At 62.7% G+C, this 23,542-nt stretch overlaps 1 protein-coding gene across 8 annotated transcripts in view; it reads right to left on the bottom strand.

The window, feature by feature from the left end:
• The window catches only part of PTK2B (protein tyrosine kinase 2 beta), a 37,437-nt gene extending 14,533 nt beyond the window's left edge, over positions 1-22,904 (bottom strand). For 6 of the 8 annotated variants that reach the window (XM_054196586.1, XM_054196588.1, XM_054196590.1 and 3 more), the window contains exons 1-7: positions 22,529-22,904; positions 6,195-6,442; positions 4,194-4,372; positions 3,986-4,073; positions 1,517-1,596; positions 1,280-1,342; positions 291-345 (exon numbers count right to left, since the gene is read on the bottom strand). In XM_054196586.1, coding sequence (XP_054052561.1) covers positions 291-345; positions 1,280-1,342; positions 1,517-1,596; positions 3,986-4,073; positions 4,194-4,372; positions 6,195-6,401 — 672 coding nt within the window. In that variant the 5' untranslated portion in view covers positions 6,402-6,442; positions 22,529-22,904. Of the gene's footprint in view, positions 1-290; positions 346-1,279; positions 1,343-1,516; positions 1,597-3,985; positions 4,074-4,193; positions 4,373-6,194; positions 6,443-12,639; positions 12,708-22,528 lie in introns of those variants that run through there. The other 2 variants (XM_054196592.1, XM_054196587.1) reach the window with 2 other exon arrangements.
• Positions 22,905-23,542: the final 638 nt, after the last annotated feature.

Below are 23,542 nucleotides of genomic sequence, written 5' to 3'. Positions count from 1 at the left end.
CTTCCCGAGTGTGCGCAACGCTCCACGAGCGTGGGCGGCCGCGCACGCACACGTACGTGCAAACCCACCGGTGCGCGCGCCCCGGCCCCCGCCCGCGCGTGTGTATGCACGCGTGTAGGCGGCTGCGGGCGCAGACACACCTTCACGGGTAGCCAGCACAACCGCACACGTGCGCAGCCGGGCAAATCGATGTGCGCGCTTCCATGCCCGCGCGCGGGCACCCGTGGGGCGCGCTCACACACCTCGCAGGAGGGCACCCAGCCCGGGCACCCCCCCGCACCCGTCCTCACCTTCAGGTTCTCCTGCATCTGGCTGGGGAAGAAGAGGTCCAGGCCCACCTCCTTCCTGCAGAGCAGAGACCCCCGCCCACGTTAATGGCCCCCCGGGGCTGCGGGGGGGGTCCCTGGGGAGCTGCAGGGTGCCGGGGGCGGGGGGGGGAATGCACCAGGCAAAGTGGGTGCTGGGGGGCAAGGGGGTGCTCCTGGGGGAGAAGCCGCCCACCCAGCGCAGGGTGAAAGGTTCCCGTCTCCCTCTCCTCGCACCCTGCCCATCGGCAGGGCTGGTGGCTGCGGGGGGGACCGGGAGCTGCGGGGGGGATGAGGGGGATGAAGGAGGATGAGGAGCTGCAGGGGGATGAAGAGCTGTGGGAGAATGAGGAGTTGTGGGGGAATGAGGAGTTGCAGTGGGATGAAGAGCTGCGGGAGGATGAGGGGGGCGAGGGTGATAAGGAGCTCTGGGGGGATGTGGGAGGATGAGGAGCTGCGCGATGATGAGGAGCTGTGGGGGGATGAGGGGCTGTAGGAGGATGAGGAGCTGTGGAGGAGATGAAGAGCTGCAGGAGGATGAGGGGGATGAGGGAGAATGAAGGCAATGAGGAGCTGCAGGAAGATGAGGCCAATGAGGAGCTGCGGGGGAATGAGGGAGGATGAGGAGCTGTGGGAGGATGAGGGGGATGAGGGTGATAAGGAGCTGTGGAGGGATGAAGAACTCTAAGAGGATGAGGAGCTGTGGAGGAGATGAGGAGCTGCGGGAGGATGAGGGGGATGAGGGAGGATGAAAGCAATGAGGGGCTGCAGGAAGATGAGGACAATGAGGAGCTGCGGGGGGATGAGGGAGGATGAGGAGCTGCAGTGGGATGAGGAGGTGCGGGAGGATGAGGAGGTGCAGGAGGATGAGGAAGGCCACCTACAGCACCCCTGCCCCACGGGGCCGGATGGATGGGGTGGGGGGTTTAGGGGTAAGGGTGTCTTTCCCGGCGGGACGGGCTCTGCCTACTCACTCCAGGAACTCGAAGTTGGATTTCTTATCCAGCGCATTCTGAGGCATGTCCTTATAAAACCTCCTGCGAGAAGGGAGGGACGTCAGACAGCCGCCCTGCGCTCGCGTCCCCCCGCCGTGTCCCCCCACCAGGGCAAAAAAAGAGCTGGAAACTCTCCCGCAAAACCCTCCCCGGCCCCAGAGCCCGCTCCCCGTCCTCCCCAGCCCTCAGGGGGGCCAGGAGCGCGGAGGCACGTACCTGAGCTCCAGGCAGCCCAGCTGCAGGGCCATGCCCTCGCTCACCTTGCTGGCGTAATTCTGCATGTACTCGCTCCGGAGCTGCCGAGGAGACGCCAGGGTCAGGAGTTGGAGGGGATGCTGGTGGGGGATGCTCACGGGGGATTCTGGCAGGGGATGTGGGCAGGGGATGCTCATATGGGACGCTCGCAGGAGATGCTTGCATGGGATGCAGGCAAGGGATGCTCACAGGGGATGCTCGCTGGGGATGCTTGTTGGGGATGCTTGCAGGGAGTCTGGCAGGGGATGCTTGCGGGGGATGCTCACAGGGGGTACTTGCTGAGGATGCTCGTAGCGGGTGCTTGCATGAGATGCTTGCAGGGATGCTGGCAGGGGATGCTGGCAGGGGATGCTCACAGGGGGTGCTTGCAGGGGATGCTCTCTGGGGATGCTTGCAGGGATGCTCACAGGGGATGCTCACAGGGGATGCTTGCAGGGGATGCTCGCAGGGGATGCTGGCAGGGGATGCTCACAGGGGATGCTCGCAGGGGATGCTCTCTGGGGATGCTTGCAGGGGATGCTTACAGGGGATGCTTGCAGGGGATGCTTGCAGGGGATGCTCACAGGGATGCTCACAGGGGATGCTCTCTGGGGATGCTCGCAGGGGATGCTTGCAGGGGATGCTCACAGGGGGTGCTTGCTGAGGATGCTCGTAGCAGGTGCTTGCATGAGATGCTTGCAGGGATGCTGGCAGGGGATGCTGGCAGGGGATGCTGGCAGGGGATGCTTGCAGGGGATGCTCACAGGGGATGCTCGCAGGGGATGCTCGCAGGGGATGGTCACAAGGATGCTCACAGGGGATGCTCGCAGGGGATGCTCTCTGGGGATGCTTGCAGGGGATGCTCACAGGGGATGCTCACAGGGGATGCTTGCAGGGGATGCTCTCTGGGGATGCTTGCAGGGGATGCTTACAGGGGATGCTCGCAGGGGATGCTTGCAGGGGATGCTTGCAGGGATGCTCACAGGGGATGCTCGCAGGGGATGCTCGCAGGGGATGCTCGCAGGGGATGCTTGTAGGGGATGCTCGCAGGGGATGCTCGCAGGGGATGCTCACAGGGGATGCTTGCAGGGGATGCTCGCAGGGGATGCTTGCAGGGGATGCTCACAGGGATGCTCACAGGGGATGCTCTCTGGGGATGCTCGCAGGGGATGCTTGCAGGGGATGCTCACAGGGGGTGCTTGCTGAGGATGCTCGTAGCAGGTGCTTGCATGAGATGCTTGCAGGGATGCTGGCAGGGGATGCTGGCAGGGGATGCTTGCAGGGGATGCTCACAGGGGATGCTCGCAGGGGATGCTCACAGGGGATGCTTGCAGGGGATGCTCACAGGGGATGCTGACAGGGGATGCTTGCAGGGGATGCTCACAGGGGATGCTTGCAGGGGATGCTCTCTGGGGATGCTCTCTGGGGACGCTTGCAGGGGATGCTTGCAGGGATGCTTGCAGGGATGCTCACAGGGGATGCTCACAGGGGATGCTTGCAGGGGATGCTCACAGGGGATGCTCTCTGGGGATGCTTGCAGGGATGCTCACAGGGGATGCTCGCAGGGGATGCTTGCAGGGATGCTCACAGGGGCTGCTCACAGGGGATGCTCACAGGGGGTGCTTGCAGGGGATGCTCTCTGGGGATGCTTGCAGGGATGCTCACAGGGGATGCTGGCAGGGGATGCTCGCAGGGATGCTTGCAGGGATGCTCGCAGGGATGCTCACGGGATGCTCTCTGGGGATGCTCACAGGGAGTCTGGCAGGGGATGCTCACAGGGGATGCTTGCATGAGATGCTTGCAGGGGATGCTCGCAGCGGGTGCTCGCAGGGGGTGCTGGTAGGGGATTCTTGTAGGGATGCTCACAGCGGATGCTTGCATGAGATGCTCGCAGGGATGTTGGCAGGAGATGCTGGGAGGGGGTGCTCACAGATGTTTGCAGTGATGCTCACAGGGGCTGCTTGCAGGGGCTGCTCATGCGGGGTGCTCGCAGGGGGTGCTCATATTTGATGCTCGCAGGGGGTGCTGTCAGGGGATGCTTGCAGGGAATGCTCGTAGGGGGTGCTCAGAGGAGATGTTTGCAGGGATGCTCACAGGCGATGTTCGTATGGGGTGCCCACAGGGGCTGCTTGCAGGGGATGGTGGCAGGGGATGCTCGCAGGGTCCGTGCCCTCCCACGTCCCCCACTGGGATGCAGCGGGGGCAGGAGCGGGGTGAAGGGGTTGGCAGGGGCTGTCCTGGATGGATCCACAAATCCAGCAGTGGGATGGGAGCACAGGGGCTGGGGGTGTTCAGCAGCCCAGCTTGAAGGTAAATGGTCTTGGGGCTCTTGGGAATCATGTTTTTTTGGGCTGGGGAGGAGGAAACACCCTCCTGGAGCTGGGGAGTGGGTCAGGGTGGCTGGAGAGCAGACCTGGCTGGGGCTAGGAGACCCTCAGGGCCACCTCTGACCTGCTGGTAGAAGTAGAGCAAGGTGGTCCTGTCCTCTTTGAAGCGCTCTATGAAATCCTCCGGCAGATAGCGGATTTGGAGATCGTACCTGGCAAGAAGAGAGCCCCTCAATGACGACCAGGCTGGAGGAGCTTTCCCTCTAACAGGGCTCCCTGCCCTGGGTGGGTCTGGGGACACGGTGAGGGACACCACCACCATCGGGTCCTACCTCCACTCAGCCTCCAGGTGCAGGCACTCGTACTTCTCCTGCACTTCACCCACCGTCAGGTCCGGGTGCAGCCAGTGGATCTCATCCGACTTCACGTGCTTCAGGCGGAGACCATAGCACTCGGCCAACTTGATGTCGGGCCCGATGCGGCCGCTCACCAGGATGGACCTGATCACCTCCTGGGGTGGGAAGGAGCAGGGCTGAGACCCGAGCATCCCCAGCCAGGCTCCAAATAAGCTTTAGGTAGCAGGAAAGTGAAGAGAAAATACAGCACAGCCATAACAGAAATGTCCCTGGAGCGAGAACACAGCACCAAGCACAGCCACTGGCCCCAGCAGTCTCCATGTGAAGCCTCCAAAGATGCCTCCAGCTCGCTCTGCAACAGCCTGCAGCCTGAACATGTCTCATCCAACCTCCCAGAGGTGTTTTGATTGGGGATAAAAACCCAGGTGGATCTTTTCCATCCTTCCTTATGCCTCAGCTGAGCTACACCTCATGCACAGCATCGTTTGGAGCAGGTAGCACAGCAGGCATCGTTGATGCTGGTGAGCTTGTGGTGCAGCTTGTTTCTCCTGGCCCAGAAGTGGGGCAGTGCAGGCAGGCAGTCCCCAGGACCCTGCCAGGCCTCTGCTCTCACCCTGGTACCCAAAGAGCCAATTAAAAGCTGATAGTTGTTAACACGACCGGTGGCTGGGCTCTCCCTGGTGAGGAGCGACCACCTCCGGCTTGCTCCGGTCCTGTGTCCTGCTGGCTGTGCTCCCATCCCTGTGTTGGGGACAGCCAGACCATTGCCACCTCACGGCTTCGCTTGCATTTCCCCTCCCCAGGCGTCCCCTTCCCAGCCTGATGAGTCCCCTCCCACTCTGAAACCTTCTGCCATGCCATGGCCTCCTCCTGGAGAGGGCAGGAGTGGGACAGCCCTGTCCCCCTCCATGTCTCCCCAGTTGAAGAACAACCCGCAGATCAGCTGTACTTTGGTCACCTCCCTGTGACTTCAATGCAATGCCCTGCCCCAAGGAGTTGCCCCAGGAGAAGGCACAGCATCACCCATCGCACCCAGGGCGTGTATCTCTCATGGTGGACACCTACCCTACATCACCCATGTGCACAGCCAACGCTGCCCCACAGGTCCCCAGTGCCCACAAATCTTCCCTCAGCTGGGAAGCCACAAGACTCCATGTAGGAAGGGTGAGGAGCACATTTCCAGCCCAAAGCCACCATGTCCATGATGGAAAAGCACCAATATCACCTTTGTTGTCCTCCCAGCCCCATGTCCCCATGAGCAAAGGGCAGAAGTTGGGTGTAGAAATCCCAGTAAGGTGGGATGAAGGACCCAGGTCCTGGCTTGTGGTACAGGCAGGAGAGCAAGAGGTGCTGCTGGCCTCGGAGCTGGGTGCACCCCTAGGGTGTCTGGGGGTGGCAGAGCCACCCAAGCAGGCAGTGACGCCATGACGTGGCCATGGGGAAATGCTGTGAAGGTCACTGTCCCCCTCATCACCGAGGACCTGTGTCCGTGCAGGTCGGCGGGGATGGAGGAAAGGTGGGGACCCAGCCCCAGCCGGTCCCCAGTCTCCTCTCGGCAGCGCGGGCTGAGCCCCAGCCCCACAAGGGACCATCACGTCCCAAATCCTCTGGCCTCCTCCCATCGCTCCCTGTTCCACTGTGCCCGGGAGTGTCTTCTCCAGGGCGAGATCAACCAGGGCCTGGAAACTCCTCTTTGCTGCCCATGCAGGAGACCAGCAGCGACTCACTGGGGCCGACCCTCAGTGAGACAACTAGTGACAGGGCCAACAAGTCCTTGCCCTCTCCAAGCATCCCCTGGGCCACCAGAGATGGCCAAATTTTCTCTCTGTCCTCCAGGTTTTGGTGCTTCTCGGCCGTGGTGCTCTGGGGGCTACCATGCCATGGGGAAGGGTGTCTGGAAGGGAGGTGGCTCTGATGCCGGGTGGACAAACCAGCCTCCCCTCCCCTCCTGCCCCATCCACCCCCCTGCCCACGTACCCGGATCTCCGTCGTCACCGGGCACTTCACCAGCTTGAAGTTCTTGCCCATGTTGAAGCTGTTGCTGTAGAAGCAGACCTTGAGGATGCGCATCTCCTCCTTGTCCATCTCCAACGTCCCCATGCCCAGGGTGGCCTCCAGGGTCCCGGCCAGGCTGCGGGAGGAGCTGCTCCGGGGGCGACCCAGCGCCTCGGGGATGGATGACATCCTCACCACGCCTGGGGTGCTAGGGGCTGAGCATCCCTTCCCTGCGGGACAGACACGGCGCTGGCACCGTGGGGACCCTGGGGAGGGGGGGTCACCCTGCGGGGTGGGGTCAGGGGAGGCAGGGGTGGGATGGGGACAGTGGGGACACCCCGGGGGGCGGTTGGGGAGGGAAGGAGGGAAGGGATGGAGGGTTGGAGATGGATGGAGAGAGAAAAGAAAGAAAGAAAGAGGGAAATGGAGGGTGCCATCCCACCCGTCGTACACCCCCGGCCATGCATGGCCACCGGGTACCGCTGGGGGCCCAAGCCCAGCTCCTCCAAGCAGAGCCTTATGTCCTTGTCACCTCCGGAGCAACACCTCTGTGTCCCCATCACCTCTGGAGCAACACTTCCGTGTCCACATCTCCCCCAGAGCAACACCTCAGTGTCCCCAGCACCTCCAGAGCAACACCTCAGTGTCTTTGTCACCTCCAGAGCCATGCCTCTGTGTCCTTGTCACCTCCATAACAATATCTGTGTGCCCCCAGCGCCTCCAGAGCAATACCTCAGTGTCCCCATCTCCTCCAGAGCAACACCTCTGTGCACTTGTCACCTCCATAACAATACCTCAGTGTCCCCAGCACCTCCAGAGCCATGCCTCAGTGTCCCCATCACCTCCAGAGCCATGCCTCTGTGTCCTTGTCACCTCCAGAGCAATACCTCAGTGTCTTTGCCACCTCCAGAGAAATACCTCTGTGTCCTTGTCACCTCCAGAGCAATACCTCAGTGTCTTTGTCACCTCCAGAAAAACACCTCTGTGTCCCCAGCACCCCCAGAGCAATACCTCATGTCCCCATTGCCTCCAGAGCCATGCCTCGGTGTCCCCATCACCTCCAGAGCAACATCTCCGTGTCCACATCTCCCCCAGAACAAGACTTCTGTGTCCTTGTCACCTCCAGAGCAACACCTCAGTGTCCCCAGCATCTCCAGAGCCATGCCTCTGTGTCCTTGTCACATCCAGAGCAACACCTCTGTGTCCCCATCACCTCCAGAGCAACACCTCAGTGTCCCCAGCATCTCCAGAGCCATGCCTCTGTGTCCCCAGAAATCACCAGTTCCTCGCCCCAGGAAACCCTGGTGAAGGCCTCGGGCTGTGGCTCCCCATCATGGGTACCTGCGACTGCAGCTGTGGTTCAACAACGTGACCTCCAACCGAGCTGAATTTAGCAAGTAGCGTTACAAAAACCCCGTAAGAAGCAAAGTGGGGTGAGCAAGCCGCGTTCCTTCTCACCCGGAAGGGTGATACTGGTTCATATTGATTCGCTCTTTTATTTTTAGAGGGGATAAAACCCAGAAGCCAGCGTCAAAAATGTCACTTGAGCCGGAGGGGATGTGGCTTGAGTTTTCCCTCTGCTGAGAAATAGAATCATAGAATCATAGAATGGCTGAGGTTGGAAGGGACCTTTAAGATCATCGAGTCCAACCTTTAACCTACCCTGACAAGAGCCACTTCTAAACCATGTCCCTAAGTGCCCCATCTACCCTTTTTTTAAACACCTCCAGGGAAGGTGAATCCACCACCTCCCTGGGCAGCCTATTCCAATGTTTAATAACCCTTTCAGTGAAAAAATGTTTCCTAATATCCAATCTAAACCTCCCCTGACGTAACTTGAACCCGTTCCCTCTCGTCCTAATATAGGGGGTATGTGGGTCTTGGATCATCTGAATGGATCCAAAATTTCCCTCCTCATGTGGCTTTTGGGTGGCGAGCTGGGCAGGGCTGGCACGGAAGAGGGTTTGCTCTGGGTTGCTTTCTTCACCTCCTGGGCTGAGGCCAGGCAAACTCAGCTCACTTAACCCTCTAAGAGCAAAGTCTCTGGCTTCCCAGGAAAGCGGGGAGCTTTGCACGGAGCCTGGGTGAGCGAAAAGGGCTGGAGCCCTCAGCACAGGAGGCCCTGGAGGTGTTGGGAGGGCTGGAGCCCCTCTGCTGGGAGGACAGGCTGAGAGAGCTGGGGGGGTTCAGCCTGGAGAAGAGAAGGCTCCGCGGAGACCTTCCAGCCCCTGCCAGTCCCTCAAGGGGCTCCAGGAAAGCTGGGGAGGGACTCTGGAGCAGGGAGGGGAGCCATGGGACGAGGGGGAAGGGTTTTACACTGGAAGAGGGGAGATTGGGATGAGATATTGGGAAGAAATTCTTTGGTGTGAGGGGGGTGAGCCCCTGGCCCAGGTTGCCCAGAGAAGCTGTGGCTGCCCCATCCCTGGAGGGGTTCAAGGCCAGGTTGGCCGGGGCTTGGAGCAACCTGGGCTGGTGGGAGGTGTCCCTGCCCAGGGCAGGGGGTGGCACTGGGTGGCCTTTAAGGTCCCTTCCCACCCAAACCATTCTGGGATTCTATGATTCCAAAAACCAGCCAGCACAGCCAGACACACGGGACAAATTCCGCTTTGCAAAGAGCCGCTCCAAACCGCATCTCTTCGGGAGTGAAACGTGAAATAAAAAAAAAAATAAATAAATAAAAAAAAAGTGGAAGCTGAGCCATTAGGCTGCTTCTGAGCCGGAGCCTCAGCTGAGCTCAGCCCTCGAGTTACTGATTAAACAGCCGGGAAGCTGTTTGCAAACAGGAAAATTGCACGGCGGCTCGCCTGTGCATCACCCCGGGTCTGCAACATGGAAGAGGTCCCGGCATGGATCCGGGGGGGAATTCTGGAGGGGCAGAGGGGCTGGGGAGGGGCTGGGGTGCCCGCAGAGTCTCCCCGGCTCTGCCCTTCCAAGGCAGGCGAGGTGGGGATCGGACATGGAAGATGCTGCAGGAGGGGATGGGGTGGGTGGGACAGGCTGCGGGATGTCCCATAGATCCCATTGCCTGGGGCTGAGGGTCCCGCTCCACCCGCAGGAGCGGACGCCTCTAATACGGGGGTCAGAGCATCCCTCATCTCATCCAGGGCAACACCAGCCAGCCCAGCCCAAACCTCCCGGCTGGCTGGTGGTGTCCCACAGAGAGCATCCCACAGGTGACATCCAATAGGGAGCACCTCACAGGGACCGTCCTGCAGGTGACATCCTGTAGGGAGCATCTCACAGGTGACATCTCACAGGGAGCACCCCACAGGTGACATCCTGTAGGGAGCATCCCGCAGAGACCATCCCCCAGATGACATCCCACAGGGAGCATCTCCCAGGTGACATCCCATAGGGAGCATCCCACAGAAAACATCCATGGAGACCATCCCACAGGTGACATCCCGCAGGGAGCATCCCGCAGGTGACATCCCACAGGCAGCACCCCACAGGCAACATCCCACAGGGAGCATCCTGCAGGTGACATCCTGCAGAGACCATCCAGCAGTGACATCCCACAGGGAGCATCCCATAGGTGACACGCCGCAGGAAGCATCCTGCAGGGAGCGTCCTACGGAGACCATCCCACAGGCGACATGCCACAGGGAGCATCCCGCAGGGAACACCCCGTGGGTCGGGGGGGTGCAGCCATTCCCCGATCCCCAACCTCTGCAAAACCAAGTGCCGACGGGGCAGACGGCAAGGAAAACAGGCGGCAAGCGGCCGGAACCCTTCCCGAGACCGGCCGCCGAGGGTTTCTCCCCCCATTCCCCTATTTCTCCTTCCTCCCTGGGATTTGCGCCATCATTTGCACGAGCGCTTAGAGGCGGCTTCGCTGTAACGGCAGCCCGGGACGTCGCTGTGTGCTGCCTCCCGCCAGTTTCGGCTTTTTAAAGCAACTCGCCTGAGTCACCGGCCCTAAAAATACCCGCCGTGTTGCCTGGCACTTTCGGGTCCGTACAAAGGCTTGTTGGCTGGCAGCGGTGGCGACGCGCGGAACTGCCCAGATTTGTGTTTTCCAGGTTTCTCCAAGGGAACGGGGCGGGGGAAGAGGCTCCGCATCCCGGCGGCTGCGACGGAGCGTTGCTGCGGCGGCGGCGGCGGCGGCGGGACGCCGAGCTGCCAACCTCGCCCTCGAGCATCCTCGCCCAGCCGCCCCGACGGGCACACACACACGTGAGCTCACACCACGCGTTTTTCGCTCTGGGTTTTGCCTTTTTTTTTTTTTTTTTCTTTCTTTAACTTTCCTTCGCAGCAGCAGCTCAGGGAGGACCTTGCAGCAACCCACATCCTTTGCAGAACACCCCTAGGGCCGGCTCTCTGCAGGGGACGCCACGCGTAGCCCGGTCCCCTTCTCACGCGGGCCGAAGCCGCACCATGGATGCTACGTGCCAGCCCATCGCTGCTGCGGTTGCCCAGCTCCATGCCGTGCCTCACCAGCGTTTCCTGCTCGACCGGGCTCAAAGAATGGGGTGAAGCAGAATTACACACACACACACACACACACACACACACTTCCCCACCCCCCCAGGTCCCAGCTCGACAGCAGGCGCAGAGATGCTCCGCTTCAGGCTTTGCTCTCGCTGCTCTGCAGAGCTTCTCCGCCCAGAAATATCTAAAATAAAGATGTCCTCCGCTAAATGGCTAAAAAAATGAACCCTGTGTCCTCCGGGTTTCAGAGGGACCCTCCCGGGGGGGTGGCGGGGTGGGGACGATGGCCCGGGCCAGCCCCTGGGGAGGGGGATCAGCTCTCGGTTGCGAGGGGCGATCGCTGAGCCGGGAACGTTCCACTTTGGCTCTTCTTTTTCCCCACTTTCTCTTCATTTTCCGTTTCCTTCCTCCAGGCCCATTCCCATGACATGTCACCTCCCGCTCCCAGTGCAGCGATGGGGCTGAGCCCCCAGGGCTGGGGCCAGGGCTGGGGCAGGATGTCCCCTCTGTGTCCCTGCATCCCCGAGTGATGCTGCTGGGGAGCGGGATGCAGGGAGCATCCCGCAGGGAGCAGCCCACGGGTGACATTGCACAGAGAGCATCCCGCAGGTGACATCACGCAGGGAGCAACCCCACAGGTGGCATCACGCAGGAAGCATCCTACTGGTGACGTCCCACAGGTGACATCCCGCAGGGAGCGTCCCCCTGGTGACATCCTGCAGGGAGTACCCCACAGAGAGCATCCCACAGGTGACATCCCACAGAGAGCATCCCACGGGTGACATCCCACAGAGAGCATCCTGCAGGTGACATCCCGCAGGGAGCATTCCGCAGGTGGCATCCCGCACATGACATCCCACAGGGAGTATCCCAAAGAGAGCATCCCACAGGTGACATCCCACAGAGGGCATCCCGTGGGTGACATCCTGCAGGGAGCATCCCCCTGGTGACATCTGCAGGGAGCATCCCACAGGTGACATCCCGCAGGTGGCATCCCACTGCCCCTGATTGGCACCTCCGAGCATCGCGGCTGGAGATGGAGAGGGCTGGAGGCCACCAGCACGAACAAGGGCCCATCCCGCCTTTCGGTGTCCCCTCAAGCCCAGCACGGACGCGCGGGATGGCGCCGACCCCCCCAGCCAAGCGCCCCGCAGCCTCCCAGCCCCTGCACCCCCCGGGCTCACGCTCTGCCCTTCCACATCCCTGCCTTTCCTGGCCAAGGTGCCCCCCCCAAGAATAAAGCTGGGGAGCACGGCGAAGGTGCTGCCTGCACCCTGCCTGCACCCTGCCTGCACCCTGCCTCCGCCGCAGCTGAGCAGCACCCAGAGGGTACATCCCAGCTGCCCCCCAGCCGGGCATCCCAAAGGATGGAGGATGGAGAAGGGGCTCTGGCCACCTCCCAAGCCACCCGTACCCCCACCCCTGTCCCCTCCGGCGCGGGGATGCGTCCCGCGGGCTCTGTCCCCAGCGGGGACAGCTGTGCCAGACGCGTGACGCAGCCCCAGCCGGGCACACGGGGATGGAGGAACCATTGAAACGAAACCGAGAGCTTCCACTTCTGCCACCGCCACCCACGTCCCCTCGCTGCAGCCTCCGCGTCCCCCCTGGCAGCCCCCGTTGCCTCCTCCTGGGGGTGACACCCCGAAAGGTCTCCCCGCGGCGGCTCAGAGCCACCTCCCGTCCCCTGCCCCGGCACAGCGCCGCACCAGGAAGTTTTTCCGGTGGCTCTCACGCGCTCGGAAAAGTTTGGTGCCCCGGGTGCCACCTCCTTCACCCTACCCCGAACCCCAGACACACCTGGGCTGAAGTCCCCGGCCTCAGGGACACGCTGAAACCCCCACCGAGCCCCTTCCCCAACTCCGTGAGATGAGTTTGCACGCGCTCAGCCTCCTCCCCGCCACCTCCTCGGGGTGAGGGTCTCGGTCCCCACCGGCAACACCCCGGGGACACCCCGGCACCCAGAGAAAGGGGGTGGCAGGAGGAAAGCGGCACTTACAGAGAGGCTGCCGTCCCCTCCGTCCCCACGCTGAGCCCGCGCTGACGGAGCCGATGCTTCCTGCTGCGGCTGACAAGGGTGCGCAGAGGCGTTTGCATAGCACCCAGGCAGGGAGGCAGGGCCCACGCTCACGCACGTGCCGCCAGCGGCCGCACCAGCCCATAACACAGATGGGGAAACTGAGGCACGGCTCACCCCAGCCTGGGAGAACAGTTGGGGTGGTCCCGGCGTGGGGCGGCGGAATGCGGGCAGCAGCCCCCTCCTCCGCACACCCCAAAGGCGGGGTCCCACTGAGCGATGCCACAACCCCAAAGTGCTTGTGCCGGGGGGGGCGGGAATCCGACCCCAGGACCCCGCAGGAAGCAGGGGATGGGGACAATGGTGACCCACGACTTACCCCGGCCACCCAGGAGGGTCTCCGGCTGCCAGACCAGCCCGTGGGCTCCATCATCCCTCATGCCGGGACCCAGCGCATCCCTCCCCGGACCGTCCTGCCCTTTCTCTCGGCGGCCGCCAAGTTGGATCCCGGCTCCATGCGAGGAAAACGCAGCCCCGGGAGCACAGCAGGGATCCCAGCCCAGGCTGAGTCACCCCGAGGACCGGCATTCCTGGGTGGCAGGGGACAGCGCGGGCAGGGACAGTGCAGGCAGGGACAGTTGCAGGCAGGGACGGGACGCCTGCTCTGCCCCAGGCCCTTCCCCTATCTATGCAGGTATTTCCATGACTCATTGCTCTATCGCTGCGGTTCCCGGGGGAACAGACGGGCTCTCACCCTCTGTAGCACCATCAGCATCACATTCCAGCCCCGCTCCAGCACCAAAACCAGGGAGTTTCCACCATATAACTGGGAGAGGGGACGGGTGCTCCCCGAGCCGTCACCCGCAGCGGTCCGACCACCCCGCTGCGCTCCCGGCCTTATCTCTCCTTCCCCGTATCTACCCCAAACCTGCCGTGCCCGGCTCCCATCCATCCATCACTTCAGCCCTGTCCCCAGCGGGTACGGGGAGCAGGGTTTTGGCTCCCCGTCGCAGATCCTGGCGAGCTACGGAGGGTCAGAGACACAAAAACATGTCGTGTGGCCTCAGGGGAGGCAGGGACCTCCATGGCGGCCACGGGCTGTCCTGCCTCCTTGCGCATCCCATCCCCATCCTCCATCCCCATCCTCCATCCCCTCTTCCCCTGGTCCTGCCCACCCAGGGCATCTCTCCCCTTTCCCACCAGCAAGGGTTCATCCTGGCGGGATTTCGCACCAGTTGGCCCCAGTGCATCCCCGGCACATGCAGGATGCTGCCGGCTTGGCAGCGGGATGCGACGGCCCTCGGAGGCTGGATGTGGGATGGCAGCATGGTCCAGCAGTGGGAGCTGCCTGGGGGGGACACCAGGACGGTCCCACCATCCCCGTTCCCCACCCCGGGCAGGCGGCGCTGGGGCAGGCTGGGGACTGAAGGCTCCTCACGTGACGTCCCCGCAGAGGAAGCCTGCATTTCACAAAGCGAAGGAAATGACACAGGCTCCGGCTGGCAAGGACGGGCTGCTCCGGAGGGGGGTTGGAGCAGGTACAGAGGCACTGTCCTCTCTAAGGGACCCCAAAACGAGCACACACATTCTGCTGACACCCCCCATCCCTGGTGCAACAGCTCCCCACGACCCCCAGCATCCCCCAGACCTCCTCAGGTCCCATCGTGTTTCTGCCCATCTGACACCCATCTTGCTACAGCAGCAGCCCAGGACTCCTCGTCCTGTCTCCTGCCGGGGTTGGGGGGGGGAGAGTACCCCTTCCCGAGGTGGATACCCTCCTTTTTCAGACTGGGAAAACATCCATGTGGCTGGTTTTGGGTGCAGGGCTGGGCATGGACATGCATCCCATCTCCCCACTGCATCCCATCTCCCCTGTATCCCATCTCCCCACTGCATCTCATCTCCCCCTGAATCCCATCTCCCCACTGCATCCTGTCTCCCCTGAATCCCATCTCCCCTCCATGCCATCTCCCCTGCATCCCATCTCCCATCCATCCCATCTTCCTGTGGCACCCCATCTCCCTGGGGCATCCCATCTCCCCTGCATCCCATCTCCCCACTGCATCCCATCTCCCCTCCATGCCATCTCCCCTCCATGCCGTCTCCCTGTGGCATCCCATCTCCCCCAGCATCTCATCTCCCCTCCACCCCATCTCCCCTGCATCCCATCTCACCCAGCATCTCATCTCCCCTCCACCCCATCTCCCCTGCATCCCATCTCCCCCTGCATCTCATCTCCCCACTGCTCCCCATCTCCCCTGAATCCCATCTCCCATCCATCCCATCTCCCATCCATCCCATCTCCCCCAGCATCTCATCTCCCCTGCATCCCGTCTACCCCTGCATCCCATCTCCCCGTTGCACCCCATCTCCCCCCACATCCCTTCTCCCATCCCACTGCTGCGCCTGCGACCTGCACCCGCACAGCCGGTGAGACGGCCGGTACCCGGGGAATTAGCAATAGCACCCGGAGAGCTGCCGTCAAAGCCCACGCGCGGCAGCTCAGCTGGAGGGGGTGACTCAGGCACGGGGGAAAGATCTCCGTGTTCCCGGCGCAGAGCAGCGCTGTTTATCTGGAGCTGGGGATGGGACGAGGCAGGACCATCTGGGGAGGAACGGCTCAGCAGGAGATGGGGACAGCGGCTCTGCGGCGGCTGCTCGGGGAGGAGACGGCAGGCTGACGGTCCCCGAAGTGCCGGGATGCCAGGACAAGGCTCCCCACGAGGGTGCACCGGGGCGAGGGGCTCAAAGACCCACTTTTTTTTGGCCATGGTCAATGCCGTGCCCCATCCCGAAGACAAAACGTACCCCCTGAACCCCTGCTAACTGCTCCTGGTCGCCTCCTCCCTGGGCATGGGACCTCTGCAGCCACCCCCCATGAATCTCGTGGGCCCCATGGCCGCAGGGGGGGACACGGCATCCTCTTCCCAGGGCAGACTGCCCGGGTTTTGGAGGCAAGGTTTGCTCCAATGGTCTCCACTCTGGTGGAGATCTTCCTGCCAGAACTGCCCGAGCGCTGCCCCTTGGCCATGCCAGAGCCACCGGCTTCTCCACGCTGCTCCAACTGGGAGCAATCCTGCAACCACAGTGGGAAAAGACATCACCCGAGCAGCCCCAGGCATTGCAGAAAGCCCTAAATCCCTCACCTTTTATGCCAGGAGAGAAACAACTCACACCTGAGCCAGCAAAGCTGCATTTTTATATCCCCCTCTCTGCTGCCTGCAGCTGCCGGACCCAAAAAGGATCACGGGCAGGTTCTGAGACCTGGTTTCAGCCTGTCCTACTAAGGGACCAAGGTCCCAGGGTCCCACAGACGTGCTCCAGTCCCCTGCCACGGGGCTCATCATGGGGGTCCCACTCATTCTTACAATTAATAACGGAATTATCATTTGGTCCATGTTTTTTCTTGTACCTTCACAACCAAAAATTGACCCGACACCGCTCCAGCCAAGAGCAACACGACTGCGGTGTAAGGAAAAGGGTCAAACACGCCAATAGAATCATAGAATGGTTGGGTTAGAAGCGACCTTAAAGACCATCCAGTGCCACCCCACTGCCCTGGGCAGGGACACCTCCCACCAGCCCAGGTTGCTCCAAGCCCCGGCCAACCTGGCCTTGAACCCCTCCAGGGATGGGGCAGCCACAGCTGCTCTGGGCAACCGGGGCCAGGGGCTCAATAGCCTGGAAGAGCTCCCAAAATCAGGCCTGGGGGGCTCTGAAAACCCCTGAGGATGTTGTAGGGCAGATGCTGGAGATGCTTCTTGTTCTGGGATGATGCAGGAGGACGGGGCTGAGACACCATCCCCACGCCACGGGGCTGGAGAGGGCTGGCAGGGCTCAACCTTCCCCCCCAAACCAAAGCGCCCGAGCTCACACAACGCCGCCAGGCTAAAAATAACCCCGGAGCAGCGCTCAGAGCCTCCCCTCGGGGAGGCGAAACAGCTTCCCAGGAACAAGGTGGGCGTCTTTCCCAGTAACCTTTCTGCGGGAGAAGGAAAGGGCTTGCAGCATCGTTTTTGGCACGGCGGGAAGCGCGCCGGCGGGTCCCGGTCGCTAAGCATCCCGGTCGCCAGGCAACCCATGGGAATCACGAGAGATGCTGTTCCTGCTTCGTTTTTGGAAGGGAAAGGAAAATAGAGTGGAGCCAGAGGAGGCCCCGGAGATGCCGGGAGGGCTGGAGCCCCTCTGCTGGGAGGACAGGCTGAGAGAGCTGGGGGGGTTCAGCCTGGAGAAGAGAAGGCTCCGCGGAGACCTTCCAGCCCCTGCCAGTCCCTCAAGGGGCTCCAGGAAAGCTGGGGAGGGACTCTGGAGCAGGGAGGGGAGCCATGGGACGAGGGGGAAGGGTTTTACACTGGAAGAGGGGAGATTTAGGTGAGATATTGGGAAGAAATTCTTTGGTGTGAGGGGGGTGAGCCCCTGGCCCAGGTTGCCCAGAGAAGCTGTGGCTGCCCCATCCCTGGAGGGGTTCAAGGCCAGGTTGGCCAGGGCTTGGAGCAACCTGGGCTGGTGGGAGGTGTCCCTGCCCAGGGCAGGGGGTGCCACTGGCTGGGCTTTGAAGGTCTCTTCCCACCCAAACCGTTATTCAATGATTCTATGATCTCCGCAGCCTGTAAAAGCCCTCGGCCATGGTCACACCACGTGGTGACAACTTCCCCGGGCGAGAAACACCGAGCAGCAGCTGGGAAGTCACCCCCGAGCCCTGCTTTGAAACTCGTTTCCCTTTGCAAACTGCCGGGCTCCACCACCGAGCCCTCTCAGGACGCTTGGCGGGTTCGTTAGCGGGTCCCAGGCCCCCCATTACATTTTCCATGCTCTCCTGTACGGCCGCAGCCCCGCGGACACGCTGCCTTCCAGCTGGGCCGTCCCAGCACCCGCGGCTGGAGTTGCGAAACGCGGGAAGTTTGCATTACCCAAGGGAATATGGCTGGGTTTGGGCAAAAATTAATTGCCATCATTTAATTAAGCGTTTTCTTTTCTGGCTTGTCAACCATTCCTGGCCCTGCGCTATCACGCTGCGGCACGGGCTTGCGCAAGACCCGCTCGCCGCTGAACTGAAAGTTTTTTTACCCTCTGCAAAGTTTTTGGCCTTTTGCTCGGAAAGATACACGTTTAAAATGCCATTTAAAAAAAATGAAATAGCCCAAGTGACCCTCCGAGGTGCCTTCACGACTCTGCCTGCCCCACCTGAGCCACAGACGCACCATCTCGGGCCAAAAACATGATATTTATTCCCCTTGAACTCCCCCAAACTGGGTGATTTTAAACTTTTTTTCAGTGGGAGGTCCCTAGTTTTTAATCTCGAGGTTTTCTTTTGTTCTGGGGCCGGGAGTGGGGGGTCCCAGCAGGGGAAAAGGCACCTTCATTCCACCTCACCCCGTTTTCACACGCCACAGCCAGGGCGGCGATGCTCTGGCTACGGAGCGGAGCATCCCGTGCTGTCTCTGCAAGGGGAAGGGTTTGGGAATTTCCCCTCTGAAATCCCTCCGTGCTTCAACCTTCCGAGATAAAAACCCAGGCAGCAAAAACGCCCCGGTTTCTGCCAGACGGAAATTCCCTGTTCGCTGGAAGTGGCCCCGGCAGGGCCCCATGGGACGGGCCAGCTCCTGGCAGCGCAGGCAGGTATTTCGCCTCTGGCTGTAGTGGCAGAGGGATGTGACGGCAACCCCCTTTCCTCCTCCTCCTCCTCCTCCTCTGCCCTGCTGGGGGTCAGAGCAGGGACGGGGGCCCCAACCAGCCCCCCCGGGAATGAGGAGGGAAGAGCCCGGTGGGGTCTGGAAAGGGAAGAGAGGATTTTTATCCGCAGGGATGCGCGGGGAAAGCTGGGCAGCGGGAGCGGGGCGTGCAGCGTGGCCGGGTGCGCAGTACGGCAGGGTGTGCAATACGGCAGGGTGTCCTATATAGCAGGGTGTGCAATACAGCAGGGTGTGCAATACAGCAGGCTGTCCTATATGGCAGGGTGTGCAGTACGGCAGGGTGTGCAATACGGCAGGGTGTCCTATATGGCAGGGTGTGCAATATGGCAGGGTGTGCAGCGTGGCAGGGTGTGCAGCGTGTCAGTGTTGGGACAACAGCAGGGTGCGCAGCATGGCAGGGTGTGCAGTGTGTCAGTGTTGGGACAACAGCAGGGTGTGCAGCGTGGCAGGGTGTGCAGCGTGTCAGTGTTGGGACAACAGCAGGGTGTGCAGCGTGGCTGGGTGTGCAGCGCGGCAGTGTTGGGACAACAGCAGGGTGTGCAGCGTGGCAGGGTGTGCTGCAAGGCCAGGCGTGCAGGGCAGTCGGGTGCACAGCGTGGCAGGGTGCACAGCGTGGCAGGGTGTGCAGCGTGGCAGGGTGTGCGATGTAGCACAGTGTGCAGGGTGGCAAGCTGTGCAGCCTGGCGGGGTGTACAGCACAGCACACTGTGCAATGTAGCCGGGCGTGCAGCGTGGCACAGTGTGCTGCATGGCTGGGTGTATGGTGCGGCAGGGTGTGCAGCGTGTCATGGTGTGCAGCATGGCACAAGTGCGCAGCACGGCACGGTGCACGGCATGGCCGGGTGTGCGGCATGGCACAGTATGCTGCGTGTCAGGGTGTGCAATGTGCCACACGTGTGCAGCATGGCATGACACGCAGCATGGCGTGGTGCACTCGTGGCATGACGCACAGTGTAGCAGGGTGCAGCACAGCAGGGTGTACTTGTGGTAGGCTGCACAGCGTGTCATGGTGCACAGCACGGCATGGTGTACTCGTGGCATGGTGCACAGCATGGCAGGTCGCACAGCGTGGCAGGGTGCACAGCGTGGCAGGATGCACTCGTGGCAGGGTGCGCAGCATGGCAGGTCGCACAGCATGGCATGGCGCACAGCGTGGCAGGGTGCAGTACAGCAGGGTGCACTCGTGGCATGGTGCACTCGTGGCATGGTGCACAGCGTGGCATGGTGCACTCATGGCAGGGTGCACAGCGTGGCAGGGTGCAGCATAGCAGGGTGTACTCATGGCAGGGTGTACAGTGTGGCATGGTGCACTCGTGGCATGGCGCACGGCATGGCAGGGTACACAGTGTGGCATGGCGCACAGCATGGCATGGTGCACTCGTGGCATGGTGCACTCGTGGCATGGCACACCGCATGGCACGGCGCGCAGCGTGGCAGGGTGCAGTGTGGCAGGGTGCACTCGTGGCATGGCACACCGCATGGCACGGCGCGCAGCGTGGCAGGGTGCAGTGTGGCAGGGTGCACTCGTGGCAGGGTGCACTCATGGCACGGCGCGCAGCGTGGCAGGGTGCAGTGTGGCAGTGTGCCCAGCGTGGCCGGTTGTGCAGCATCCTGCAGGAAGCTGAGAGGCAGAGCCCCCCCCTGCCCCCCGCGGCCATACTCGCTGGAGCCAGATGAGGCCACAAGACCGAGGGCAGGTTGCCCCTGGCAAGCTCCTGCCCATGGCAAGCTCTTGCCCATGGCAGCAGTTCTGCTGAGCTGGAAACCCATGGAGCCCGCGTTGGGCTGAGGCTGGGGGGCAGAGTTGGGGGCCGAGCGCGCGGGGATGGGGACAGGGGACGGACAGAGCTCTCCGCACCCATCAACAGGGCCAAGACACCGAAAACCTCTCTGGAAATCACCTCCGCGGGGCAAGACACCACCCTGCACCTTTCCAGCCCAACGGAGAGGAGCGGACACTTTTAGGCCACAGTTTCCACGTTCTCCTCGGGAAGAAATAACTCTCACCCTAAAAACTCCGGGTTTTTCTCCCAAGCGGAGCCCGGCTCGTGCCTTCAAGCAGCGTTTTGCTCAGAGAAAAGGGGTGCGCAGAGCTGCCTGCCCCGAATCTGCAGCACTTCCTTCCCTCCGCCGCGCTTTTCCGCACAGCAGGGGCCATCCCAGTTCACCCCCGCGCACCAGCTAACCTGCCTTACTGGTGGTTACAGCCTTCCCCCACCCCAGGACGCGGCTGCTGGGTTTTCCCCTGCAGGAACGGGGTGTTCTGCTAAAACTATATATATATATCTATATAGTTTTTAGCCATTTTTTAACATGAAACATGGCAAACCGCCCCAAAACAAAAAGCCTGTCGGAGTCCTGCGAGGTTTCCCCGGGGGCTGACGGGAGCCGCGTCTCCGTGTCATGTTCCTCTTCCCTCTTTGCAGCCGCTTCCCCAAACAGAGCTGGGTGGCTTCGCCGCGTTGCCACCGCAGCCACTGTCACCGTCCCTTCCCTGCCCCACGGCCCGCCAGCCCCATCCCAGGGGAAAACACAACCAAGCCAGAGGGATTCCCATCCCTGGGGAGGATTTTCCGAGGGGAAAATCCCATTTTACCCCCTTGGTTCTTCAGGGAAAGGTCTCTCTGGGATTTTCGTGCCGGGCATCCCGGGTTTTACCCCTCCCCGCGTGCCAGGCTGCCTCGGTGGAGGGGACGCGGGTGTGACACGGGGTCTGCCACCGCTGTAATTTGGAACGCGAGCAAGGTTTTGCAGGAAAGGTTCCCCGCTCCGTCTACCCCTCATGAGTAATAACTCTGCCGGGGAAAAAGCAAAATGATTCAGCTGCTGCTTCCCCAGCCCCCAGCGCCTGGAAGAGCCTTTGTGCTGGGTATTAATGACAGCCGAGCGCGAAGGCATGAGAACGCAGGGCTTGGGGACAGTGGCACTTGCGGCCCTGCACGCCGGACCCCTGCGTGCCCTTGCACACGCGTGTGCGCATCTCACTAGCGTGTGCGAAGCATGGCGAGGGCGGGCTCCCGGCATGCGTGTGTGCGTCCCTGCCCGTCTTTTGCAGACCCCGCGGAGCACGCAGCCCCTGTCCCCTGCAGCGACTGCCGGCGGTGGCACTGCTGTCCCACATCACCCTCCGCGTCCCCCTGTTCTCACCCACCGAGGTGGACTTGGAGCATCCCCCACGATGCCAGCGGGGCACTAGGAGGTGATTCTGCCCACGGGAGCGAGGGGTGGGAACAGGATCATTCCTGGGGTGTTTCTGCGCCCCAACAAGCCCCGCTGTCACCCCTTCCTCCGGCAAGGAGGGGTATGTGACGGATGCAATGGGACACCGGAGCTGGCTGTCCCCTCCCCGGCACAGCTCAGGGCCACGATGGCCACCTCATGCTGGAAATACCCCAGTGCCGGGCACTGTTTCGGGCCCAGACGGCGGTGGGCAGCATGACCTTGCCCATGAAGCCCCCAGGACACACCACGCTCAGCCCTTGCCCTCTCCCCACCTCCCTGCCCTGACGCCGGCACCTCGTCCCGCTGCCAGCACGGGGCACACACCTGGCCTTCCCCGGCTACTGCGTGTCACCGGCTCCCTGCCACCTCCCTGGGACAGTCGCAGGGGTCCCTTCCGGTCCCTGGCCAAGCGGTCAGACATCCCCGGGATGTCCCTGTGCTGGGGGACCTGGCGGTGGGATCACCCTTTCCAGATGGCCGATTTCCCCAGCCAAGGCTGGGTTAGGAGGAGCAGCGTGTTCCCGGGGGGAATCCTCCGCTGGGATGATGCATCCCCGGCTGCATCGAACCCTGGCGGAAAATGCATGGAGCTGTTGCATCAGCCCCCCAGGACTGAAACGCTCCCGTCTCCGGCTTTCCTCCCCCGTGTCCTCACGGGCTCTGTGCCGTGCCGGTGAGCACAAGGCAGGCATGTTGGCCGGCAGGAACCGCCCCGCCGTTGGGCAAACATTGACGCTGGCAGGAGATATCGGAGCCCAGGCACCTCCCGATCGCCGGCTGCAGGGCGGGGAGCACCGGGGGAGCACCCTGCCCTCGTGTCCCCAAGCTCCGGAGCACCCCGGCACCGCTGCCACACGTCCTCCTCCTGCACCCACCCAACTGCCGGCCCTCCCTTGGCTCTCCCACGTCCCCCATGGCACCCAAGCGTCCCCCCGGGAGCAGGCAGAGGGTCTCACCTTGGCGGGAGCCGCCTTCACCCCCCCTGGCCGGACCCGCTCTTCGCCCCGGCGGTGGCGGGGACGGGCGGTGGCGTCGCCGACGGGGAGGGTTGGCCCGTTGGGTGCGTGTCCCGCGGACTGGTACCGGTGGTGAAACCACTCCTCCCTGCCACCCGCTTCCGGAAAGGGCTCACCGGGGCTGGCGGGTGCCGCCGACGCCGGGGAGGAAGAGGAAGGCGGAGAGGCGAGGAAGGCCCCGGGACCCCTCACTCGCCCACCTCAGTCCCGTGGGCGGGTTGGGGCAGGTCTTGGGATCAGCCGGGAATTTGGGCAGGGAGCCTGAGGCAGCCGGCGTTCCGGCTGGTGCCGCTGGTAGCTGGGAGGAGCTGGCAGGCTGCCCCCCGGACGGCGAGCCCCCACCGCCCCAGGGGTCCCCCAGCCCCCCCCAAAACCCACGGCTCCGGGGGGACGCCCCAGCACTGCGGAAGAACCCGAGGCAGGAAGGAGGATGGTGCAAGAGCCGCCGGGGACGACGTTGGCAGTCATGGGGCGGCCGTCCGGCACCGCCACACCCCCGGGCCGCAGCAACACCCCCCAACTTCTGGGGTGCACCGGGCCCCCCTTTAACGCTTGCTTTAACCCTCCTCTGAGGACCCCCGCCATGGCCGGACATCGAGTCAGGCCACCCAGGCCCTCAGAAGATCTGACCCCAACCCCAGGGCGCTGCCAAAATGGTTTGGGGACGCCAAGGGGCTGAGGAAGAGGTGGAGGAGCAGGGGAGCAATGGTGTGCACCCCCTTCCCCCAGCCCCACGGCATCCCAGGGGGTGGTGGAGGCAACGGGGGCCACCCCCGTGGGGAGAGGGAATGGGGAAGTGGTGGGACGCAGCTGGTCGGGCAGTTCCCCAAACCCTGGGCAGGAGGTTGCAGGGTCGCGGGGAGATGCAGCCCGCTGGGGACCCCCCCACCGGCAGCTCAGCGGGTCCCTGCACCCCGTCACACAGCAGGGTGCCCCCCTGCGTGGCATCCCCTG

This window comes from Rissa tridactyla, chromosome 3 (genome assembly GCF_028500815.1).
Source record: "Rissa tridactyla isolate bRisTri1 chromosome 3, bRisTri1.patW.cur.20221130, whole genome shotgun sequence".
NCBI classification, from domain to species: domain Eukaryota; kingdom Metazoa; phylum Chordata; class Aves; order Charadriiformes; family Laridae; genus Rissa; species Rissa tridactyla.
This window is presented reverse-complemented; position numbering and strand designations above follow the sequence as displayed.